The sequence below is a fragment of the Astyanax mexicanus genome, chromosome 1, assembly GCF_023375975.1.
Source record: "Astyanax mexicanus isolate ESR-SI-001 chromosome 1, AstMex3_surface, whole genome shotgun sequence".
Lineage (NCBI taxonomy): Eukaryota > Metazoa > Chordata > Actinopteri > Characiformes > Acestrorhamphidae > Astyanax > Astyanax mexicanus.
The window spans coordinates 95,052,501-95,078,039 of NC_064408.1; the positions used below are offsets into that span (position 1 = coordinate 95,052,501).

Here is a 25,539-nt window from a genome sequence, read left to right on the forward strand (position 1 = left end):
ATATATATATATAGAGAGAGAGAGAGATAGATAGATATATAGATAGATAGTTATATAGATTTACAGTGCCCTCCATAATTATTGGCACCCCTGGTTAAGATGTGTTCTTTAGCTTCTCATAAATTGAGTTTTGTTCAAAATAATATAGGACCACGATGGAAAAAAAGAGTAAAATACAACCTTTAACTCAAGTGAATTTATTCAGTAGGAAAAAAAACCCACATTAAGAAATAATTATTTAACATCAAATCATGTGTGCCACAATTATTAGCACCCCTGATGTTAATACTTTGTACAACCCCCTTTTGCCAACAAAACAGCACCTAATCTTCTCCTGTAATGTTTCACAAGATGGGAGAATACAGAAAGAGGGATCTTTGACCATTCCTCTTTGCACATTCTCTCTAAATCATCCAACGACCTGGGTCCTCTCCTCTGCACTCTCCTCTTCAGCTCACCCCACAGGTTTTCAATGGGGTTGAGGTCTGGGGACTGAGATGGCCACGGGAGGAGCTTGATTCTGTGTGCGGTGAACCATTTCTGTGTAGATTTGGCCACATGTTTAGGGTCATTATCTTGCTGAAAGACCCAGTGACGACCCATCTTCAGCTTTCGGGCAGAAGCCACCAGATTTTGTTTTAAAATGTCCTGGTATTTTAGAGCATTCATGATGCCATGCACCCTAACAAGGTTCCCAGGGCCTTTAGAAGAGAAACAGGCCCACAGCATCACTGATCCCCCGCCGTATTTCACAGTGGGCATGAGGTGCTTTTCTGCATACTCAGCTCTTGTGTTACGCCAGACCCACTTAGAGCATTTGTTGCCAAAAAGCTCTATCTTTGTTTCATCTGACCAAAGCACACGGTCCCAGTTGAAGTCATAGTACCGCTTAGCAAACTCCAAACGTTTGCGTTTATGATTGTGAGTGAGAAATGGTTTCTTCCGTGCATGCCTCCCAAACAGCTTGTTGGCATGTAGATAGCGCCTGATGGTTGTTTTGGAGACTTTGTGACCCCAAGAAGCTACCATTTGTTGCAATTCTGTAACAGTGAGCTTTGGAGAACTTTTTATTTCTCTTATCATCCTCCTCACTGTGCGTGGTGGCAAAATAAACTTGCGTCCTCGTCCAGGCTTGTTTACCACTGTTCCAGTTGTTTTAAACTTCTTAATAATTCCTCTGACAGTAGATATGGACAGGTGTAGGCGAGTAGCGATTTTCTTGTAGCCATTGCCTGACTTGTGAAGGTCAACACACATCTGCCTCACTTGAATGGTATGTTCCTTTGTCTTTCCCATGTTGAAGATAAATGGCCTCTGTGTCACGTCATATTTATACCCCAGGGAAACAGGAAGTTGTGAATTACTAATTAAATGTTCCTACATACTCTGATCAACTTCGTAAACTACTGTAGAAGTGACAGAAATATTTTTATTAAATTTATTTCCTAAGAATTGTTAGGGGTGCCAATAATTGTGGAACAGGTGATTTTATGAAGAATAATTATTTCTTAGTCAGGGATTTTATTTCCCCCTTAAAATTTAAAGTTAAAATAAAAAGTTAAAGGTTGGACTTTACTTTTTTTTCCCATCGTGGTCCTATATAATTTTGAACAAAACTCAATTTATGAGAAGCTAAAGAACACATCTTAACCAGGGGTGTCAATAATTATGGAGGGCACTGTATATATAGATAGATACATATATACACACACACATACACACACACATATATATATATATATATATATATATATATATATATATATAGATACACACATATATATATATATAGATAGATAGATGTATAGATAGATAGATATACAGATAGATAGATAGTAAAATAGATTTATATATAGATAGATACATACATATAGACACACACACACACACATATATATATATATACACACACATAGATAGAAAGAAAGATAAATATATTGATAGATATATAGATATAGATCTATTTATCTATCTATATAGATAGATACATGTATAGATAGATATATAGATATATTTATATATCTATATAGATAGATACATATATACACACACACACATATATATATATATATATATATATATATATATTAATAGATATATAGATGTATAGATATATATATAGATACATAGATAGATATATAGATTTATATATAGATAGATACACATATAAATGTGTGTGTGTATATATATATATATCTATATATATATAGATATATATAGATATAGATAGATAGATAGATAGATAGATAGATAGATAGATAGATAGATAGATAGAAAGCAGTTAAAAAAGCAGTGTTTGTTATATTTACATTTACTTTTTATTTTACTGCAGAAGGTAATAACCAAAGATATTTCATGTTTTGTCTGTTCAATATCACTTTGTTATGTGTGTGCAGCATGTGGTTTTGCAAAAACATGAAGTTTGTAGGCCTGAACTGCAGGGACTGATGTAAATGACAAATTGAATTGCATTTTTATATTGATCTAACTTTTTCTGATTTCATTTGTAATTTAAACTATTTTAAGTGAGACAGTGAATGAGTTTGTGTCTACAAGCTTTTAAACATATACAGGAATAAAAAAACATTAAAAGATTAAAAGATATTGCTCTTTTCACTAATTGCAATGTAATATTTTTTTTGACTGGACCAAACACAGTTCAGCGAATCTGAATTTTGCACAGAACTGTAGGTACATTTTTCTGTATCATTTGTATCATTCGGTTCATTTTGCACAGTGCCCTGAGGATGATTTAGCATCTTTTCCTTATGTGATGCACACTGTTTCTAAATAAGCAGCTTCACATAAACACACACAATCCACAGCTCACAAACTGTATATCTCAAGTTCCTTTGTTCTTTTAGAATATTTTTAGATTCAAGCTCATAAGACATGGAAAGAGATGCACATTTCTGGAAGTAATTTATAAAATACAACTGTGCACAGTGTGGCTGGTGAGCTTTTGTCTGAAAAGGACACTTATAACTCAATGGAACTTCAGATGAGACCGTTACTTGGTCAGTGCAGTACATACTGTAGTATTATGGCTTTTGCGGCTTAAGTAAGTCAGTTGGTGCATCCACAGACACAGAAACGTATGGTTTCACTTCAGCATTATCCTAACACACGCTGTCTCAGTACTGTGTTGCCATGTTGGTGCTAGCTGTAACACCTCAGCACAGCCTAATGTATGCTGCAGTACAGGGGTCACTAATAGGCGGACCCAAACCGATAAACTACTGAGAAGGATTTAATTCTGACAGCGTTTACTTAAAGTGGCGGAATGTTTATTGTCTTTACGGTTTACGTGCTTTACATCGCAGTAAACTTACAGACCAATCACGCTCTCCTCTGCCAATCAGATCAGTGCAGATGCGAGCGCGCGGAGCCACACAGGCGAAGCAGGCAGTGAGAAGCTGCAGTCGGAGAATAAAGCGAGAAAAGATGAGAATACAGATGGTGCGCACCAGAAAAATACATTAAGATACTACCTTTATAAAACATACTAACAGTAATGTAACCTCGCGGTGTTACTTGAAGGAATTAAAGAGAAACAACCGAGACAAGAGTCCAAAATATTCCACTTTACTCCACCTGATCAGAACTCCTCAGCAAGGAAAAAAAAACCTCGCTCGCTGGCGCGCGCTCCCTACTCCCAAAACAACCCTACCTCAAAACTACGGCAACCCCCAGAGGACAAAAAGCATTGGCAACTTCCCTCATCTGTTTTACCCACAACATAATAAAGTCTGATACAGTAATAATATTAAATAAAATAAACAGTTTTTTCTGTTTTGTTTTTTTGAAGCTGATATTTTGGCAGCAAAATATCTATCTATTAAGTTCAGCAAACATTTCTCCATATATTGTATGATTTGTCATTCATGTAATTATCATGACAGGCAGGCCTACATCTAATATAAATAAAATCAAATAGAATAAATATAGCATTTTTAAACAAAGTTAACATACAGATTCACATTAATAGACTCGATAAGTTAAGGGTGTTTCCATTTATTTTATGATAGGTTGATAATGTAATTATTGTGACAGGTCTATTTAAAACAACACATATTGTTGAAATATACTAGTATGTGTAATTTGTTTTGTCTTTCAGTTGTTGATGACAGAAAACACTGACAGAACTACTAGTCTTCTTCAGTATACAGTATATAATACTGAATCGTAACACAAGTTAAAAATGGCGACGGTCCGGAACTCGGCCTGGCGTATTTTTCTCTAACTGGACCAAACTGAATTCTAATTTAATACCCCTTATATAGAATATTTTGGTTAGTGTGTGATAGTTATAATTAGGCTTTAGATCTTCATATATTTCCACATTCCACATTTTCTTTTGTTTTACGTAAAAAATAAATGTTATTTTTAGGATTTAACGTGATAGACTGACACAAAGTAGCAAGTACTTGTGAAGTGGAAAAAACTGTTTTTTTGTTTTGTTGTGTTTTTTTACAAATAAAAATCTAAAAGATTTGCTGTGCATTTGTATTCAACCCCTTTACTCTGGAAATAACATTTGTACTACTTGTAAATTGAATCTGAACAACAAGTGAAGGATTTATTAAGGCTAATACAGGAGTTGAAAAGATGTGACATAACACAACCTTTTATCTTTTCTTTATGCATGTAAACAAACATTTTTAAACATATTTTTATGTAATTACACTCCAATGCGTGCCTGACTATTATTAATAATTGTGTTCGATATTTCACAGTGTTCATGAATCACTAAATGCCATTGTTTTGGGATATTCTACAGATTTATTAGGTAATTTACATGACATTGAAACTAAAAGTTTGGAAACATAATCTTTTTAAAGCATCAGTAAGAGGGCCACATGAGCTCATCTTGAGCTCAATATCTTGACACAGTCTCGATTCCCATAACCGTACCTTAGACAAACACTCAGATCCAATCACACACATCTGATATGGACAACAACAATCTCATTGTGAACAAGTAAGATGTGGCAGTCAGGCTTTATTAATGTGGTCAAAGGATATGACTGAAACATATGGGTACACATTGCTTTGTGTACATTTCAAGAGAATACAAATACAAATGTCATTTCACAGTAAAGGAAGTATATAAATGAATATATAAAATATGAGAATAAATAAACTACATCTCTGAAATAAGGTGGAAAAGGAATTGTGCAATCAGGCTTGTTTTGAATTCTTTGCAGATTACGCATATATAAAGGCAGAATTATTAGGCAACAACAGATATATCAGATTATGACCATGGTCTTCATGAAAAAGTGCACAAGATACATCCAGTGAGAAGCTACAAGCTTTGCTCAAATATAACTAACATAATAAGATCCAGATGAATGACTGATTAAAACAATATGAGAAATGTTGTAATATTAAACTTCAGCAGTATGAAAACTTGACACTTGTTTTTCTGTGAGTACTCCCAGCCTCAATTAGGGCTTGATTTCTGGTTTACTACTAAAGATAACATATATATATATAAAAAAATTAAAAGTTATCCTGACAGCAAAATGAAATAAAATGAGTAGAAAAACAAACAAATAGAAAGGTTGAGTGAGTCACACATTCAGCTCAAAACTTTGCTGCAATATAACAATATTGCAATATAATGTTTAAAATGTTAAATATATGACCTTTAATTGGATTAAATTAACTTAAATGCTCATTTAAGGTAGTTGTCACTGGAACATATGAAAGTAACAGTGTTCCACAAACAATACTTTTCGTTCTTTGTTTTCATTTCCGTTCCCTCTTCTGTTTCAAACCGTCAAAATTCCAAGACAGACCTGTGGTCATTTTAAGATTTGTCACAGTGTTTCCTAAAAGGGTCAATGTGGATTTTAATGAAGTGAAAATGATCAGTACTTTTCTGTTGTGTCTTTTTTGTCCCTTTTGACATTTCACTGAAACAGAAAAGTGTTCAGAATGTCTAGGTGAAGACATCCTCAAAAGCCTTGCATGTAAACAACATCACAATCTATTTGCAGTCCTCCAGCAGTCACTGTTACAGTCTCAGGCTGTGAACCATTGGTGGTGTTCAGGGGAGGGAGAGAGCTTTAGCCAATCGGATCCAGAACCAGGACTGTGTACAAGGCCTGGTGTAGTCACAAACGGTCAGGAAGCGAAGAATGCTGGGAAATGGCCTCTTCATGGGCTTGTAGACCACAGGGATCAGCCGTTTGCTGCGAGCCCCTTCAGAGACGGAAAGAATACAGAAAAGTTGGGGTCATTTTATGGTCACTACTAGGCCATGATTGCAACATTTTTACTAAATAAGTGTAGATATCCTCACCCCAAATTTGTTTTTGAGTAAAAATGCAACATATACATTATACACCTATCATCTTAATAATAAGTGTCCATCACCTTAACAATACAATACAGGTGTCTACCTCAGTACACTTAAAACCAAGTACTTAAATACTTCTACTGCATTTTGCACAATATAATTTCTTCCTTTTTGACTCATATTGAAACTATGAGGCTCGACAAGCAAGTTTTCAATTAGGAAGAGCATCTTAGAGTAGACTATCAAGCTCATAATACACACTGACCCTGTTTACACTTACTGGATTATATTCTGAAAAGACTGAAGCTATTTATAATTGGCAGCTAAATAAGTTCCAGTTTACCCAGACTGAAATTTAATGCAATTAAATGGTTGTATTAAATGGTTGTATTAAATGGTTGTATTAAGTTTACACTTCTATAATGTGTTTAAAATTGGTCTCAGATAATTCTGTCTAATGTATCTATCTATCCATCCAACAGTATTTCTCAATGTTAGTAACTTAGTTACGATAGTGATAATAGTATTTAAATAAGCCAGACAACCAAAAATACTAAAACTGAAAAATAAACTATTTATAGACTTTAAGTCTATAAATAGGAGGCCTTCAAAAATACTATACACTGAAGTTAATATCAAAACATTATTTTTAAAGCAAAATAATGGGTGTATGTGTTTAATTAGTTTTATTAAGTTTTTTTAGTCCTTTTAATAAGCTGCAGCAGCAAGGAGCATAAGAGATCACAGTAAGTGTTTATATAAAAACTGTACAGATAAAGCAGACTTAACATTTCTAGTGCTAAAAATCAGCAAAATAAGTAAAAACATTAAAAATGCTATAAAATGCAGAAAATCTTACCTGGGCATAGGCTGAGGGCAAACTTTGTCTGGAAGTCACAGTCATCACTGTCCAGATAATCATCAGATATGACAACTACCATTCTCTTACACCTGAAGAGCAAAAACACCCGATATTGCTCAGCAACTTTTATGTAATGCTTACAGTATGCTGTATCAGCTGTGATGCAAAGACTTTCGTAGAATGTCTTACAAAATCACAAAAGCCTGAGATGCTTCCTCATAACAGAAGACCAAATGACTTGCCTGTTCTCAATGAGCTCGCTGGTGATGGACCACACACATGTACCAGGAAGGACATCACGGTCGAACACACACAGCTTCAGGTTGTGGTCCGTCTGCTCCAGCTGCCTAATCAACTCATGCACAAACTGGATGTCGCTCTTGCAGTAGCAAATAAAGGCATCGAACATCTCCGGCATGTGGCCTGAAGACAAAAACATACACAGGTAAGTAGCATAGTGCTTAAGGGGAGGTTCACTTGTAAGTCAGGCTAACAAGTCTAGACATAATATAAAGATTTAATTAGTCAGCAGTATACAGTACAGTAAATAAATAAGCAGGACATTATTACTCATAATAAGCAGGACATTATTACTCATTGTTTCTGCAACATATGTTGTCTCACATAAATTTAACAGAACAATGTTTTACATACTATCAAGGACTGTGATGCCTCGGTCCTGGTGTCCACTATCCACCACTGGAACTTGGACAGGCTTCTGCAAATACTTCCTGCAGTTCTCATCTAAAACGAGCACAGAGAAGCATGTGTATTAGAAGTCTGTCATATTTACTATCAATACAAATAAAGCAGCAGGGGTGTTACGATACACATATTATCATTAACTAATTCAAAATTAGACTTCATTTTTTTAATATTTTATAGGAAATATTTTTATATTTTAGGAAATTGTCTAGGTTTAAGATTGAGCTAATAGTTAAGTGAGTAAAAGATTAAAATTTCCCCAAAGGTCATACAGAAAAAGGTGAAAGATACATATCAGCTTTTTGAGTAAGATTCATGTATTATATTCTGTATTAGATTTTTAATAGTGAAAAGAGTAAATGAGCATGATGAAAAAGTCTGCACCTTCTGAGATTTGAGATATTGGATAATACTTTTCCAGGTTTTACTCCTAAATTACCTTGTTATTGGAAAATAGATATACAGCTCTGGAAAAAAAAGAAACCACTTCAGTTTCTCTGGTTCTGCTTTTTATAGGTATATATTTCAGTAAAATTAACAGTGTTGTTTTTTTCTATAAACTACAGACAACATTTCTACCAAATTCCAAATAAAAAAATTGTCATTTAGAGCATTTATTTTCAGAAAATGAGAAATGTCTGAAATAGTTCACATTCATAAAGTTGTAAGAGTTCGGAAAACAATATTTGGTGGAATAACCCTGGTTTTTAATTACAAGTTTATTGCATATTGGCATGTTCTCTTCCACCAGTCTTACACACTGCTTTTGGATAACTTAGTCACTCCAAACATTCAAGCAGTTCAGCTTTCCGTAATTTGGTAAAATCAAAGAAACTCAATTTTTAAGTGGTCTCTTTTTTTTTTCAAATATATATTCTCTTATTAGAATACTGCATATCCATATATAAACCTCACTACACACATTATGCTACTGGGAACTACACAGTATATTTAGAGGTGCATGATACTTAAATTTTCAACTTCCTTACCATGCAGTGGTGTATATCCTGTAATAAACTACAGGTAATAGCTATCTGAATTTACTGTGAATAAAGCTCTTATAGGACCCTTAAAAAGAATTCTGTATTATTGTTGTTATAAACTTACGAACATTTTAAACGTTTTAAACGTGTAAACGTTATGCCAGGAAGTGATAAAAACATGCAGTTCTGAGTGTGTATGATCTCAGTGTGTGTAGCAGGAAATACATTAGTCTACTTTTTCTGAGTCAGTTGGTGTTTAACGTGGTTAAAGGGGGGTTTGTGTTGTCTGTACTGATATATAGAAGTAGAAACAGGTGAGACTCACCTATGTGTCTCTTCAGGTCTGTAATAATGTCCTTCCTCTCCGCTTCCTCGAGGAAGGTGAGCAGTTTCCCCACCGTGGCCTCTGGTCGGGTCTGCCACTCCTCCAGCAGGGTCTGAGTGGGGTTCTCCCTGCGCTCGTAGTTCCTGATCTCCAGGTAGGTGAAGTCCATCCGCTCGGCGAGGTCCGTCCAGTCCGAGGCCACGGTGTTGGTGGGGTTCAGGTACTGGCCCAGCCTCTTCCTCACCCCGTAGTTCAGCGCGATGGCCGGGATCGCGTCGTAGTCGATACTCGCAGGACACGGTGATGAAGAGGAGGAGGAGGCTGATGAAGATGAAGCCATACTTGAGTTTATCAGATATTAAAAGTATAAAAAAGACTATTTTACACACTGTATCAGACTTTTCTACAGGAGAAAGGCCACTAGCTGCTCCTGGGCTCGGGGTTCATTTTCTGAAGCTCTGATTGGAGGAAGTTACACTGACTCGATACTTTCTGACTCCAGACAAACAGCGCGCAGGGCGAGGACACGCCCACCGAGCGCGTCACTGTGGCGCAGCGAGCTTCCATCCAATAGGAGAAGAGAGCGTACTCACTTTTTTTGGTAATTTTTCCATTTATGTTAACCCATTCCAGTCTAATTGCTGAAGCTAAAAAAAAGGTCAATTATTATGAAAAGTACCTACACGCTTATGCAAATGTTTGGGAACCCAGATTCATGCTATGCACCTAAAAATATAATATTATCTATTAGCCTTACACTGATTATTGATCAGTGTAACATTTATCAGTTCAATTTTGTGAATTTTCTACATTTGGGTGTAAAACTTCCCCTATTTAAAATAGTAGAGAAAACTTTTTTCATTATTTTGCAAACATAATTTTAGGAAATCTTGTAACAAATGTGAGGGCACAAAAAATGTGAGGTGCAAAAATAAAACAAAAGAAAAGTAGGACACGGATGAAATCCATTTAATCTACACTAAATTAAATGAAAAAGAAAGATGAAAAGAAGAAACAATGAAGCTTTACACCAATTTTCTGTTTCAAATTGAACTAATACATTTTACACTGCCCCTTATTAATTAGTCATGAGCAAAAATAATGTATTAAATATTTGTTTTTTTTAAAACATATTTTTTTAAATATGTGTTTTTTTATTGTTCAAAAAATAAAATAGTGCAGAAAAGTTACGTTTTCTTTGTTTTCTGTAGAGGATCTGTTCAATTATTGCCATAGAAAATAAACAAAATTTGACCAGTGTCAAAAATTACTGTGGTACACTGCAAAGTCAGTTATTGACAGTAGCTACATGTATTAATTCCCTCTCTCTCTCTCTCTCTCTCTCTCTCTCTCTCTCTCTCTCTCTCTCTCTCTCTCTCTCTACCATAAATCTATATATTTATATAAATGTTATTGTGCCTGGGATTGTTCAGACATCACAAAACACTACATGTGTTTCAGATATTCTAAGTGTAATTACTTTTATATGCTCTAGCTACATTCTAAAGCATAGTTACTAAATAAAAAAATAATAATGTCCAGTTCATGCCCTGAGACGAGCAGGGTGGTAGCAATTCCTGCTTTGTGTCCAGTAATTCCAGAAATGGGTTTTGAGAATGCTAAAGCACCAGAGGGGATGAAAAGATGAATAAAAGTATCTTTAAGCATTAAATACTTTATGTAAAATTTTAATATGTTAAATTATAATATCATTATATCATTGTGTATAAAATGCTCAAAAATGTTAAAGACAACCAGACTTCATATTCATCTGTCTATACACTTACATTTTAGTACAATAAACTGCGTGCCAGGTGCCAGTATTTTTATACCTTTTATTAAACATTTATTTATTTATTTATTTTTACTTTTTTACATGTGTTTATTCTGTGCTGTAGTTCTGCTAACATAAAACAAAGGATTAGATTTACTATAGTTGGACCCAGATAAGTAAGTGATAAAACATTTTTTTTTCTTATTTATATTTTTAGATTTGTGCTCAGGCAAAATCAGATAACATACTGTCCACAGAAAATGTAACATATCAGATACAATCAGACATTAATTAGATAAAAAAATATTTATTTTGTTGGAATATATGAAGACCTAGTTCATACTGGAGCAGTATTCTGGTATAGGTTTGGAACCTATTTCATTTTTCTGTGTTGTGATTAGCTAATGGTTTGGCTTCCTCAGGCGACCTGTTTTTTATGAGGGCAGGAGGCGTGTTTCACGAGGAAAACATCGTGCAAAAGTACCCAAACCCAAAGCACTCCACCCAGTGCCATCTACCCCATCTCCACACAGCTCTGACCCGACCGCTCTCAGTTCCTGTAAAGACCAGGAAGCCACGAGGTTCTGGAAACGCCAAATAAGGAGAAACCGGACTTCCTGCTGCCTGTGAACTACACCACTGCAGCTTCACTAATACAGTACTCCGCATTAGTTTAACAGTTTAGCTGCTGCTCTGTTCCGCATGCAATGCTCGCCCTGACTTTACATGATTCAGACGACAAGTGGGAAAGTGGAAAGCTGTAAATAGAAACTAATTTTTTCAGTTTTTTTTGGAAATCCAAACAACATATGACTATGTTGCAATGACTTTAAAAATGAGCAATGGTTCAAGATGAAAGTTTAGTCGAGCAGTAGAACCAACCAGAAACAACCCTAATTCAACATTTAGAAAATACTGAATGAAAAGACAGTAAACTATTAACATTTTAACAGCCACACATTGTAGAACATTTCTAGCTAGCTTTATGGACTTTATATTTTACTGACTAAAATGCAGAATAAAAGAACTCAATAAAACTTAATAATAAACTAAACAGCTATGCAATATTTATAGCCTATAGCCTTTATTAATAAGAGGTTATCTTTATATTATAGTAAGAATCTCAACATTTACCAATTGGGGACGAGTCCTTATTCGTGGAATTAGTTAAGGGAATGTAGCTACATCTTGGAATGCTATTAAAATTGCCAAAGTCATTTTTATTTTGATTAAGCATAACAAATTAGATTATGTCACACTCTTGGCATAGATCATTATCCCAAAGGGATATAATCATATTATCTTTTTTTTTTTTTTTAATTTAAAATTTTTCCCATTTTTCTCCCCAATTTACACAGCCAATTACCCATTAGGACTCCCCCTAGCACTAGTAATGCCACAACACACCAGGAGGGCGAAGACTAACACATGCTTCCTCCGATACATGTGAAGTCAGCCACCGCTTCTTTTCGAGCTGCTGCTGATGCAGCATTGCCGAGCAGCCAGCCATTTTGTAGAATAGTTTGTGATATGGTGAACTATTATATATATTTATAAAATAACTGTTAACATTATACAAGTAATGTAATTGGGTAAAACCTAAATAAAAGAGCGGGAGATGTCCTTTCCTTTAGTTTCCATCATGCATGTGAAGTTTAACTGTAATCATTCACTGTGTGTTTCTCTTCTCTTTTCTCATAACTCTGTCCTTTAAATAGGCAGCCACAACTCTCCACTTCCTGTTTTAAGAGAACAGACAGCAGCAAAAGCATCTGTAGTGCCTGTGTGTGTGTGTTTGTAACTTTCACACATTGCACTCTTTTCTGCTCTAAACAGACACATATACATATTAAGCTTAAAAGATAACAATTTCTGCCAAAACCATCCTCATATGCAGATTTACTGCAGTAAACAATATTCATTTGTAAGTATCACGTGTGAATATTACAGAGCCTTACCGTAAAACTATATGTAATAAGCTAATATGATTTCCATCCAATCACAAACTAGACTTAATTCTATTAATATCAATAATCAGTCCAAGACTAACTGATTAGTCATTACATAACAGCACTTCACAAGACCTGCTGTTCTGGTGATGCAAGCCCTAACATCATCAGCTTCAAGAACTGATTACTCACTGGCTTCCTAACATAAATCGACCCCTGGATATGTGACACTGTAACTAGAAGTCAACCGTGTTTTATGGCTGATTCACAAAATTAGGTAAGCTAGCGTTCGATCTGGAAATATAACAAAATAATTCTGAAAAATAGGTAGATTAGATGAGAGCTATAATTTTCAGTGTGTGTAAATCAACTATTCTTACATTAAATACACACAATTAAAACGTTAAAACATATATAAATGTTTTATTTACACATTTTGTAAACCATAGTAGTGAAGCACCAATTGGAACATGTAACAGACTGTAGACTGAGGAGAAATTAATATGCAGAAAACTATTATACAGAGCCCTTCTGAGATCTTCTGTTCTTCAGAGATTTTTACTCTTGGAGAAGTAGAAGTCGATGCCTCTGTCCCGGTGTTGTCGTGGTGTGTGAGAGGGCCCTCTCTTTTTCCCTCTTGAAGACATTGCACCAGACTGAAAAAAAAAATACAAGTAATAATTGAGTGTTTTAATCCTTTAATCTTTTTGGATGTTGGTGCTCACTTCAGTTTCTCATTTTCAGAACAGCATTACTTGTGTATTAGCTTTATAGTAGGTACCAAATGATGACTTCTGGACATTTAGAGATACAGTTAGAATGAATAAACTTAGTAATAAACTTGTAGTTTCAAGAAGATGTACACAATTTAGTTTTTGTGGTAAATGTGGTTAATCTGTGCAGAGTAAAGAAAGTTATTTGCATAATAACCTCACAGCTACGTAAATTTAAAAAAGATATTTTGTAAGTGAAAATGAGTTCACATTCCTTAAAGAATCAATGCACATTAACTTAATTAATGTTTAGTAATAATTGAACATATATAACAATAATAGCTTTAGAATCTTTATGATGGTCCACTTATAATAGTAAAAAATAGTGTCTGAACACAGTTAATACATTGATAACTGCATATTTGTGCATTACATGTCATATTACTGTATATGTCTGTTACTCTTACTGGTTTCTGGTTGATATGCCGACTCCACTCAGGTGCCATGATGATAGGAGTCGGATATGTGTTGTCCAGTTCTACTCCTGAATGAGACAGTGAGGCACTGCTCAGGGTCCACGGGGCGTGTATGTCTCCACCTGTAATGCCTTTCAGCTCCGGCACCCACTGCCGTACATAGTCTCCCTGCAAACACATCAGCTGTCCTTTAACACTGAGTGAACATGTAACGATAAACCGACAAACAAATATAGAATAAAGTAAAGTACTTTAGTAAAAGAAAGTTCATTTTTATGTAAACACATGTATGTAAACATATATTGAGATAATGAGGTCAGCTAAAACTTTTGAGATTTTCATATATTGTAGAATAAGCAATCATTTTGGGGCATATAATGTGTTTTTTTAGTGACCTTTTAGACTTACATTACTATCATAGTCGAGTGCTTGTTTGATCATATTAAACTTCCTGTTTTCTCGAGGGTCATTTCCTACTCCAGCACTGTAAAGCCAGTTTCCGTAGTTGCTGCACACATCATAGTCCACCTAAAGTTCAACAGATAGCAGCACCATGTTATTGACATTAATGTAATTTTAAATCAGTTTTAAAGCAGTTTTTATACAATGGCAAAACTGAAAGAAAGCAATTTTGATTTTTTAATTTGTTTTTCCACAACTTCTATATTAGTACATCTGTAACACATATCACAATACTTTAACATAGCTCATTCATTACTGGCAATATCTTCAATATCTTCTGAAAAGAAAACTGTGATAAACTATTTCATATAGTTATAGTATTATATAGTATTTTCCGGACTATATAGGGAGCACCATCAGGGTGAAGCACCTAAATAAACAATACTGTAATTCTTAAAAAAAAAAAAAACTTTTGAAACTATTCAAACTAAGTCAAAAAAGTGCTGGATGTTAATCTACACAGATGTCTCTCCTGAAAAAATGTTTATTTGGGTATGTAAATCGCTTCCGTTTATTTACAGTAAGCTTAGAGTTTTAATATTTTGTATAAAGATGAGTTTTCAGTAGTTTGACCAGCATTAAGGCTGGGTGCAGCAGCATTAGCATTGGCCACTAATCACAGCACTAGCATGATGTAAATGCTGTCCGATTGCGCTAGACCGAGTGTTCCGGTAAGCCAGGGCGCTATCAGTTCTTCCAACGTAGCTTGTTTTAACACGGCAAATACGCAGGCTACAGTCCGATATACTCACCTCTGAACAGCAAAAGAGCTAACGCTGTGATTTGCGTCTAATGCTTATAAAGCTGTACTTCAGCTTTGTGTGACTTTCCTGCTCCTTAATACCTGGCTGGTAGAATTCACACAGAAGGCGTATTGATTTAAAATGCGCAGTGCAGCTTTAACCATGGCATGAAACAAGTGTTTCTCACCAGCAGGTACTCAAACCATTCAGCTCCAAGCCTCCAGTCCAGGCCCAGGTCTTTAGTGAGGAAGCTGGCGACATTCTGCCGCCCCCTGTTGGACATGAACCCAGTCAGAAAGAGCTCTCTCATGTTGGCGTCCACAAACGGCACCCCAGTCCTGCCCTCTGTTGAGAAAGAAGGAAAAAAAAAAAATCTAACTAGATGTTTTGTACACTTTTGCAAACTTAGAGAAACTTACACCAAACGCATCCATATAAAACTGCTGTAAAATTTAAATACTTATTGCATAATTTACCTCTCATGCCAATGAAGACAAATTGGCACTAATTGAAATGAGAGTGAGAGAGAGAGAGACAGAGGGAAACTGAAAGTGAGAGAGGAAAACTGACAGAGAGAGGGAAAGTGACAGAGAGCACACAAGAGTGAGAGAGAGAGAGAGAGAGAGAGATGGAGAAAAAGAGCATAAAACCGTAACCGTAAAAAACAGTAAAAATGTGTAAGCAGCAATTGAAAGATTGCCTGTTTAATAATGCAGAAACCCAAGCAAAAGAGCATCAATTGTACTTGAAAGTCTGTTGTGATCTCAGCCAGTATCAGGCTTGTGTTGTGTAGCAGATTGATCATAATGATCAAAACTACATAAACTAGTTACAATAAATACATTGATTTATAGTCATGTGCCACCAACAGATATCAGGTCAAGCTAAAATAATGTTTGATCTTTTCTCTGTGTGGATGTGTATTTATTTGGTTTATATTGTAATGCAATGTAGTGGAAGAATAGACTTTATACACTTTACCTTTCCAGGCATTGAAGAGCTCCATATCTGTCTTCCAGGGCACGTGTTTATCTTGTAGGCCTTAACAAGTTCAAACCAACATACACAACTCTAAATGACATTGTACTGATATTAAAATTTTAAAAACATTCAGCAGTTGATAACTACTTTATTTACCTCTGACACAAATCTCCTTAAGCCTTAACTATACCAAAACATTCAGCGTGGGTGTGCCTCATTCACAGACAGGAGATCAGGAATTTTCAGAAAGAATACGGAGTGCATCCATGACACACTTTAAAACTTTCTATAATTTTTTCAAACACCTTATCATGTGACAGTGTTAGGAATCAACAGCACTTCATACTGAAACCAAAATACTACAGTAAAACATACATACATTTGAGTAAGGTTGCATTATTAAGGGAAGTTGGAAAATCAGCACTCACCATTCAAGTGAAATATTCGGTTTCCATACTTCAAAGCAACAAATCTGAAGTAATCTCTCCATAGCAGTTCAAATATCACCCTAAAACAATAAAAAATGGAATTTTAAACAAACTGTAAACTCAATCTTCAGATTTAACATAAAAAGTAATATTTGGTCTATTCAACATTGGCTCCTTTATTCATTTTTAAACAACTGCAATTCAGAAGTCTCTTCTAAAAGATACTGTATAAGTGCGACACACTGTTGGTAGCATTATGTAATGCATTATGTGAACGTAATTCTGCCAAACAACCACGAAAATTGACATTGACATCCAGTCCATTGTGAGCCAGCAGGCCAAACCACAGCTCTCTCATTAGCTTCAATAAATGTTGGGCCTCTGTGGTCTAGTTTTCTGCTATTATTGAATGAGCTATTTGCAATCAGTTTTTAAATCTTTTTTGTTCTTTGTTATAAATGAGTTCAAATGCCTTTTGCACTTTTATAAGCAAATGTTTTGTCCTTGTTGCTTATGAAGGACTTGTTATAATGAACTTATTTTACACAGAGGAACTACTGTATTTGCAATCAGTTTTTTAAGCAAACTTTTTGTTCTTTGATATGAAGGACTTCCTTTTTGCACTTTTTTTAAGCAAACGGTTTGTCTTTTGCCGTATTAAAATGCATTAATATGCAGAAAATAGTTGTTGATAAATGTTGGTGCTGTAAACATACAGATATAAATTCATATAAAATTTGTTCTTATTGAAAATCATTTGTAGCGTTTTTCATATTCAATTATTTGAAGTGCGAGGTCATGTGGCCCTCCAATGGTCATGCTGAAAAAAATGTGGCCCTCTCCATCATGGAAGTTGCCCATCCCTGATCTAGATGGCTGACATTTGGGCATAACTGGGTGTTTCAAAACAGTAAGACCACACACACACAAACAAATTACAAATTTATATTGTAATCTATACTAAAATTACTCCAAGGTTATAACTGATGGACTGTAAAACCTATATACCCACTGCAGACCCATAATGAACGAGTCAGAGAGAAAGAACACAGGTTAAGACAACTGGGAGTTAAAACTGGACAATCAAGGCAGGCTGTAAAATAGATTTCCTATTAGGCAAAATCAGTTATTTTTTGATCTACTGCTGTAAGTAATTTTAATTAAAGTGCCTTCACAAATGAAGAAACATTTTAGTTTTTCAATATAAAAATGTCCAATTTAAAAAGAAAATAAATTACTTTTCCTATAAGAGGGAAATGAATAGTCTTAAATATCCAACCAAAATTCTGACAGAAGGTTGCTGTTGGCTACCAAAGTATCTGGTCAAGGTGAAAGTTGTCATGGGAATTATAACCAAATACTATTGAAGATGTATGTTCATGCATTCTGCCCAAGAAAAAAACCCAATATAATGAAATCAATGAAATCCCATTATTGCCATGTTATCCACATCCATGACGGTATGTAATCTTTCAACCACAACAGTAAGCATTGTATTTGTGATAATATTCCTTAACATTTTTTTTAATCATATATTAATTTTCATATTTTATGTTTCATGTCATATATTATATGTAATGACTTACAGTATGCAAAAAATGTACATAAAAACTATTTACTGGTTAAAGATTAGGTCCTTAATCATAAGTTTTTCTATGGATCACTCACCAGTAGGTACTTTGGTTGGCGGTTCTCTCAGCCTCGTATCTCTTGATCTGTTCATAAATGTACCTTGGAGATATGCAACCCACAGCAAGCCTGCAGAAGAGTAGAGAAATAAAACTGTAAACAGTCTTTAAAAAAAAAAAAAAAAAGGTAAACACGTAATTATTGTGATGTACTTAAGTTGTTTAACTTGCCAGGGTGCAAACTTTGTTGAGTATTCAACCCCAATCAAGCCATTTCTGGTCTCTTTATAGGTGGCGACAGCATTCTGCAACGAAACAGAAGATTCATACATACACTTTTCAATATATGATTATAATCAAAACTGTTGTTTTTAGGAAAACAAGGCACATAAGACTTACTGTATCCCAGAAGTAGTGCTGTAGTCTAGTGAGTGCCTCACTCTCCCCACCTCGACACGGGAAAGCAGAACGGGGGTCCTCCAGCGGCTCTGAAACAAACATGTTTACAGTCATTAGCTCAGAATGCCACTACAAATTTCACAGCAATTCACAGCATTTAGTTTTATCTATATGATGAAGTAAAGCACTACTGAAACTGGACCGGTAGTCCTGAAAGAAGCTGTGTAATACAGTGTACACAGAAATGTGTGTACTTTCTCTAAATTCCTTTAGACAGCTTTTCAGTCCTGAAATAGCCCACATGTTCATGTCCATGTTTTACATGATATATAGATACATTTAGTAACAACAAAGATGGTTGTCTCACTTAGAAACTTAGAACTAATTATACAAGCCCATTCAATCTGCAGTTATGACTGTCAGTCTTAAATAACTACACTCACTCACTCACACTTACTCACAATCACTCACTCTCACACACACTCTCACTGTAGATTCATACTGGATTAAAATCACTGCATAATCATTATTAGCCACTGGCTGGGATTGAAAAAACTCATTTGGGGGAAAATTCTTTAACGAAACGAATTCTGTGTTATTTAGGGTATAATTACAGTTCTGAGAAACCAACATTTTAACAAAATAAAAATAAATTTATTTAATAAATTCTATTTAATCAAAATATATTGAGTTATATGCAAAAGTATTAGCACCCCTGATCACATGACTTGTACTATCAATGTTTTAGTCATGATAATAAGTCAACAAAACACATAAAGAAAGCACAATTCTGCACATTTTAATAAGCCATTATTGTGTATTTGTTGAATTTGAATGTAAGAACAGTCTTTTGACATTTGGGTGCTCATGCTTTTGCATATGACTGTATTTTATTTTTCTTGGATATGATCATACACAACTATCTGTACCATTTCACCCGAAAAAAAAATCACCTGTCTGTTCCAAGTCCTCAAACGTTGGTATGGGGCCCTCCTCGAGGCCTGGGGGAAGAGGTCTGATGTGATCTGCTGAGGGAAGCACTGGCCTTACCCCGCTCCTCTCCTCCACTGCCTTCCTGAATGCAGTGTAGACATCAGGCAATCTAGCAGAGGCAGACGGAAACAGAGAAATTTCATGTGGAAGCTCAAAATTTAATAGACATCCACTGCTATTGTGATGTGACAGCAGACATGAGGAACTAAGCAGGATCCTGGGACTCAAAAGAAAATCCTGTTGTGGATGGCACCATATAGTGGAATTATAATCATGATGACAGAATGACAAAAGATCAAAATAGAGGGAACGGTAAAATATTTTTAAAAAATTATTCTGCACCATTCATTGCTGGTAGCTGTATTCAGATGGTTTAAGCCGTCTTTGATTATTGTAAAAAAGAGGTAATCCAGGCAAAAAAAAAAATTAATAAAAAAAAAAAAATATATATATATATATATAAATAAATGCTGGTAATCCAGAATATTAAACTGATATAGATTATTAATATAGATTATTTTTGTTTTAACCTGCGTGCCATGTCTTATTTTGAGTTTGACGGTCTGAACAACTTTTCTTATTTCAATTTTTTATCCCATTTTCTCCTCATTTAACATGGCCAATTACCTAACCCACTCATTATGACTCACGATCACTAAGGATGCCCCAACACCAGGAGTGTGTGAAGTCAACCACTGCCTCTTTTTAAACTGCTGCTAATGTAGCATTGCCAAATAGCATCACAGCGTTCGGAGGAAAGCGCAGCAACTCTGTTCCGATACATCAGCTCACAGACGCCTTGTGCTGAGCAGCATCACCCTTTGAAGTGATGTGGGGAGAGAGCGCCATCTACCCACCCAGAGAGAGCAAGGCCAATTGTGCTGTCTCAGGGCTCTGGTAGCTGATGGAAAGCTACATAATCAGGATTCGAACCGGCGATCTCCTGATCATAGTGGCAGTGCCTTAGTCTGCTGGACCACTCAAAGCTCCATAGCATACATTTGTACCTGAGTTTAATTGTTAATATGGTTTACTAGCCATCATACTGGTGGACAAGTTGGAAAAGATGGTTGACCAATTTGGTGAAACTGTTAAGACCAGTAAAACCATTGAATCGGAGTGAAAATATACCCTGTGCAAAAAAAACCTTAACCAGCTAAAGCAGGCCAGGATGTTTTTCAGCAGGTCCAGTAGAAAAATCCAAACCCATAATTAGTCAGTCACACGCATTTAATACATAGGAACTCTGTAATGGAACAATCCAATATAATTTCCAAAATAATAATGCTGTTACTGCCATCTTCTGGTACAACCTGATAAAGACTAAAGTCCTGAACTCCTGTAACAAGTATGGCACAGTGTTTCACTGCTCTGTGCTTGTGTGAGCGATAATCATGAATTTCTAATGTCATCACTTTACAGTTTACAAACTCATGCAGAGGCTAATTAGTACATCACAATTGCATGCAATTATAGGGGTTTACTGAGAAAAAAATGGACACAATTCCAAGGAAGTATATGGAGGTTTTCTGGGTTGAATCTGTTTTTTACATTAATTGACATATTCAGCATGAAAGATAAAGATATCATTTACATGTACAATCATTTGAAGATATTAAATATAGTACAACAAAATAATATAGTGACACCCATGTTCAAATGACATGTGTTGCTGATTTTCTAAAGCAAAATAAGTAAATAGATACTATCCAAACCTGGCCTTTTTTACATTGTTGTTTATTTACCTGATTTTACATCATCAAGCAGTAACTTGGCAAACTAAATGTTGGATATTAAATTAAAAATAATAGGAATATAATTACAGTAAATATAATAATATAAAAATAAAATGATAAAATGTGCTTTGGTAATATTTAATAAACACAATGGCAAATGCAAACGAATTATTTTTTGTGCAAATGCAATATTTTGCATTTATACTATAGTGTTTTTTTTTATTTATCTAATATTTATCTATTTTAGCTGTACAAATGCGTAAAGCTGTGTACATTTGTACAATATTTTTACAACATTAAAAAATATAACTTGTGCCCAAATTTTTACAAACAACTGTATTCATTCATTTAACACTTTAATGCCAACACACTACCACTAAAGTGTTGCCCGGGTGACAGAGACAGTGATGCTACCAATACTAGGCTTCCTATAATGCAGCAGTTAGCCTGCATGAACTGATGAACTTCTTACCCTCCAATGTGACGGAAGGGGAGGTCATCTCTGTGGTACAGTGTGGACCCCCAGAATGTCTGAATTTTCACCTTGTTCTGGAAACACACATGTTTTAGCTTCTTCTCCACTTGCTTTTCTTCCGATGTCACCTTCATCAGGATAACAGTGAGATATACATGAGCCACTGAGTGATAATCAGTAATGTCTGTTTATAAAAGTTGCATCAGAACAGCCATTAAGTGGTGAGAAGCAATGAGTTATACAAGCAATGATATACAGTGATTGTTAACTCACCTCTTCATGAAACACCACAGTGCTGACCGAACCCAACTGCTTAATCAAATCATTCACGACTTCTTCAGGTTTTCCACGTCTGACTATTAGACTGCTGCATGAAGTATAAAATAGACACCACAAGTGAGCAATGGGAAAAATATAACATCATGATATTTAAAAGGTATGTAACAATACACAATACACCAATCAACCATAACATTATCTCGTTATAACAGCACTTTACAGTGGTCACTCTCTAAAGTCAGGAAAAATAGGTAGGTAGTTATGTTGTTATGGATGATCAGTGTACATATCTTTAGTCTCTCTGAGGTCTGTGAAGCTCTGTGTACCTGCCCGTCTTCTTCAGTGTGGCTCGCAGGTCCTTCACACTGTCCAGCAGGAAGCGCAGGCGGAAGGGGCCAGTTTTTGGAAAGTTAAAGTGCTGGGTGCCCAAATAATGACGTGGGTCAAAGCAGTAGAGAGGCACTATGTGGTCAGCATTTCTCAGAGCCCAGTGGAAGACCTGTGGGAAGAGAGTTTAACTGAGATTCTGAACCCCATCTAGAGTCATTGGACATCATTCCGTGGTCAAACACTACTAACAATGTTCTAATAAGAAAACTTAGGATCCTGTCTTACACCCTGCGCAAGGTGCAGTTTTGAGCTGCGCAAGACATACTTTTCCCTTCAAAGCTCTCCTTTAGACTGCTAAAATAGGGCCCTTTTAGTGCTGCACAGTATTGAATTTAGTACTATTTTTTAAATATGCCAAACAAAAGAACATACAAAAAATATTAGTGGTGTTAAACATGCCAAAATATGATAATGAAAGCAATTAGGTGTTATTATCAGGGGTTCTGTTAACTTACTGTTTCTGATTGTCTTTGTGAATGCACTTAAAGATACATTCAAAGTTCTATTTCCATATGTTTTTCTTCATAGTTTGAATGATATATTTAATGTGTTCCTTTTTCCAGGCACTTTATACATAAAAAAAGGTTGATAATGTTTTTCTTTGATTTTACAAAACTGAAAGCCGAAAGCCTCTGAAAAATATTCAGAAGGAAGATGGATGATCACAAGCCATCAATCCAAGATGAACTGCTTGAATTTTTGCACCAGGAGTGGCATAAAGTTATCCAAAAGCAGTGTGTAAGACTGGTAGAGAAGAACATGCCAAATATTGATTTTTGGACTCTTAAAACTTCATGAATATAACTTGTTTTCTTTGTATTATTTGAGGTCTGAAAGCTCTGCATTTTTTTTTTTTTTGTTATTTCAGACATTTCTCATTTTCTGCGGATAAATGGTCTAAATGACAACATTTTTATTTGGAATTTGGGAGAAATGTTGTCCATAGTTTATAATATAAAACTACAACGTTCATTTAACTTTAAAAAGTACCTATTAATAGCAAAATCAGAGAAACTGATTCAGAACTGAGTATGTGTGTAAGCCCCTCCCACTACGCTGCGACCACCAATGGAAGTCAGCAGAAGGAGCAGAAGTGAGCTGGCAGCGCATGGCTGCACTATTTAAGGTGGAATTGAAAGTTATATTATGAAAGCGGTCTGCAGTCTCTCTGAGAGAAGCTCCACACCAGTATTTACCTCGTTGTCGTGGAGCCGCAGGTCGTTTCTGAGTAAGCAGACGACGGTCCGGGGCGATGCCATGTTTACAGAGAGGGTGTTTAAGGTCGGAGTTCTGGTCTGTGCTGGTCTGAGTGCTGTGCTCGCGCTCCTCCGGTTTCACAGCTCCTCAGCGCTCTCATAACACTGCGCGCTCACGTGTGACACACTGAACCAGCAGGGCGCGCCCACGTGTTCCAGCAGTGTGAACGTGTGAAGTTACCTAAACACGCAGAGGAGCAATGTGTGTCCTACCTTTTTAAGGAAAACTAACATCTCTTTCAAATTATATTAAATCTTTAAAATTAAAATCTCTTTTAATTTAAGCATTGGTGATATCATATGCTTTCTTCATAAACTGACCTAGATGTATATTATAAATATTATGATTTTATTGAGTAAATACTATATCCACCCATGTAAAAATTGGACCTGTTGTAGAAAAGAAAATGAAAGGTGGGCTACTCCCACCTCTCGTCCGGGGTACAACTCCCCTGCGTGTTCGTTTGATAGAGAGAGTCAGACAGGTGGAGTGAAGTTGAAAGCAAACCAGGTATTTATTACAAAGTGCTGAATATTCAGGAGAACCCACACATGAAAGACCGTCTAACAGCCGTCCCAGCATAAGTTCTGACCCCCCTCTGATCTGACTCCATGTTTTATACCCAAAATGACGTAAGCCTGTTGATGAGGCGTTGTTAAAATCATCTCATGTTAGCATGCACGTGTCTGACTGGACCACTAGTGTTTGACCTTGACTGTGTTCTTCCATCCTGGCACTATCTGTGTGTGTGCGTCACCCCCCGCTTTGAAGCAGAGGTTTTTTAGGGAGGCACTCACTCACCAAAAGGCTGCTTTGATCTAATAGCCTTTTTGTAGCAAATTAGCCCCGTACCAGTCGAATTGATGACCGTTAGTTAGGGTCATGCAGTAAAACAAAATACTTCAAGCCTGAGCTACATCTCATATGTTATATGTTAATGTGGGTTAATTTGTCATATAATAGAGTCTGTGTTAGTCACATGCCTGATCAAACAATGTTTTAATATTCATGTAAAGAATATACTGTGATTATTGGTTAATCTTCTATATAATTGCGTGTAAAATACACTGTGAGTAAAAATGATCAAATATAATGTGAGTATTGGTTAATGCCTATACAATACAAGGTTTCACACAATAATTATGTAATTATAGATACTAAGATAAGTAATCATTATTGAAAGATATTTGTCAATACACTCAAGGTAAAATAAACAGTTACTCTTCAGACCTCAATACCAAAATTTGATATTTTTCTGATGAACGTTACCTCACTATTAAAATCCTACTGAAAAATAAGAAATAAGCTTGAATTCATGAGGTTGCACTTGCCTCTTGTTAATATGTATTTATCTTCAGATTTTGCCCTTTTTTTTTCTTTTTTCTTTTTCCCTATTGTCTTTATTTATGCTGTTGTCGACTATTGTCGTTTCTCTGTATCAATCTTAAATTAAAAAAGGGAAGAAAAAAAAGAGCAGTATGTGTTCAGTCTTCATATACTAAGGCCCAATCCCATTTCACCCCTATGCCCTACCACTTAGCCATAGGATGTCCTGATTCTTGTTAGGCTGGAGTTTGTTACGTGTTATGTGGTCTTTCGCTGTGTTTAGGCTTGAGTTCAGATGCCTGTTCAGAAATGTCCTGCAGTCAGCAGCAGCTTCACTGACCCGAGCTC

At 35.6% G+C, this 25,539-nt stretch overlaps 2 protein-coding genes across 2 annotated transcripts; both read right to left on the reverse strand.

Moving 5' to 3' along the window:
* Positions 1-5,629: 5,629 nt before the first annotated feature.
* Positions 5,630-9,697, reverse strand: myd88 (MYD88 innate immune signal transduction adaptor). The gene is made up of 5 exons (XM_007253557.4): positions 9,183-9,697; positions 7,824-7,913; positions 7,412-7,592; positions 7,167-7,258; positions 5,630-6,210 (listed from the first exon to the last, which is right to left on the reverse strand). Exons 1-5 carry the CDS (start codon positions 9,520-9,522, stop codon positions 6,056-6,058), a joined length of 858 nt encoding a protein of 285 aa, XP_007253619.2. The 5' UTR covers positions 9,523-9,697; the 3' UTR covers positions 5,630-6,055.
* A 3,603-nt stretch (positions 9,698-13,300) lies between these two features.
* On the reverse strand, positions 13,301-24,051 carry cry-dash (cryptochrome DASH). The gene is made up of 14 exons (XM_049485878.1): positions 23,805-24,051; positions 22,545-22,717; positions 22,213-22,306; positions 21,937-22,067; positions 19,689-19,837; positions 18,736-18,824; positions 18,568-18,641; positions 18,377-18,466; positions 16,709-16,788; positions 16,281-16,340; positions 15,487-15,644; positions 14,503-14,622; positions 14,086-14,262; positions 13,301-13,561 (listed from the first exon to the last, which is right to left on the reverse strand). The coding sequence occupies exons 1-14, from the start codon at positions 23,865-23,867 to the stop codon at positions 13,454-13,456; spliced, it is 1,566 nt and encodes a 521-aa protein (XP_049341835.1). The 5' UTR covers positions 23,868-24,051; the 3' UTR covers positions 13,301-13,453.
* Between the last annotated feature and the right edge of the window lie 1,488 nt (positions 24,052-25,539).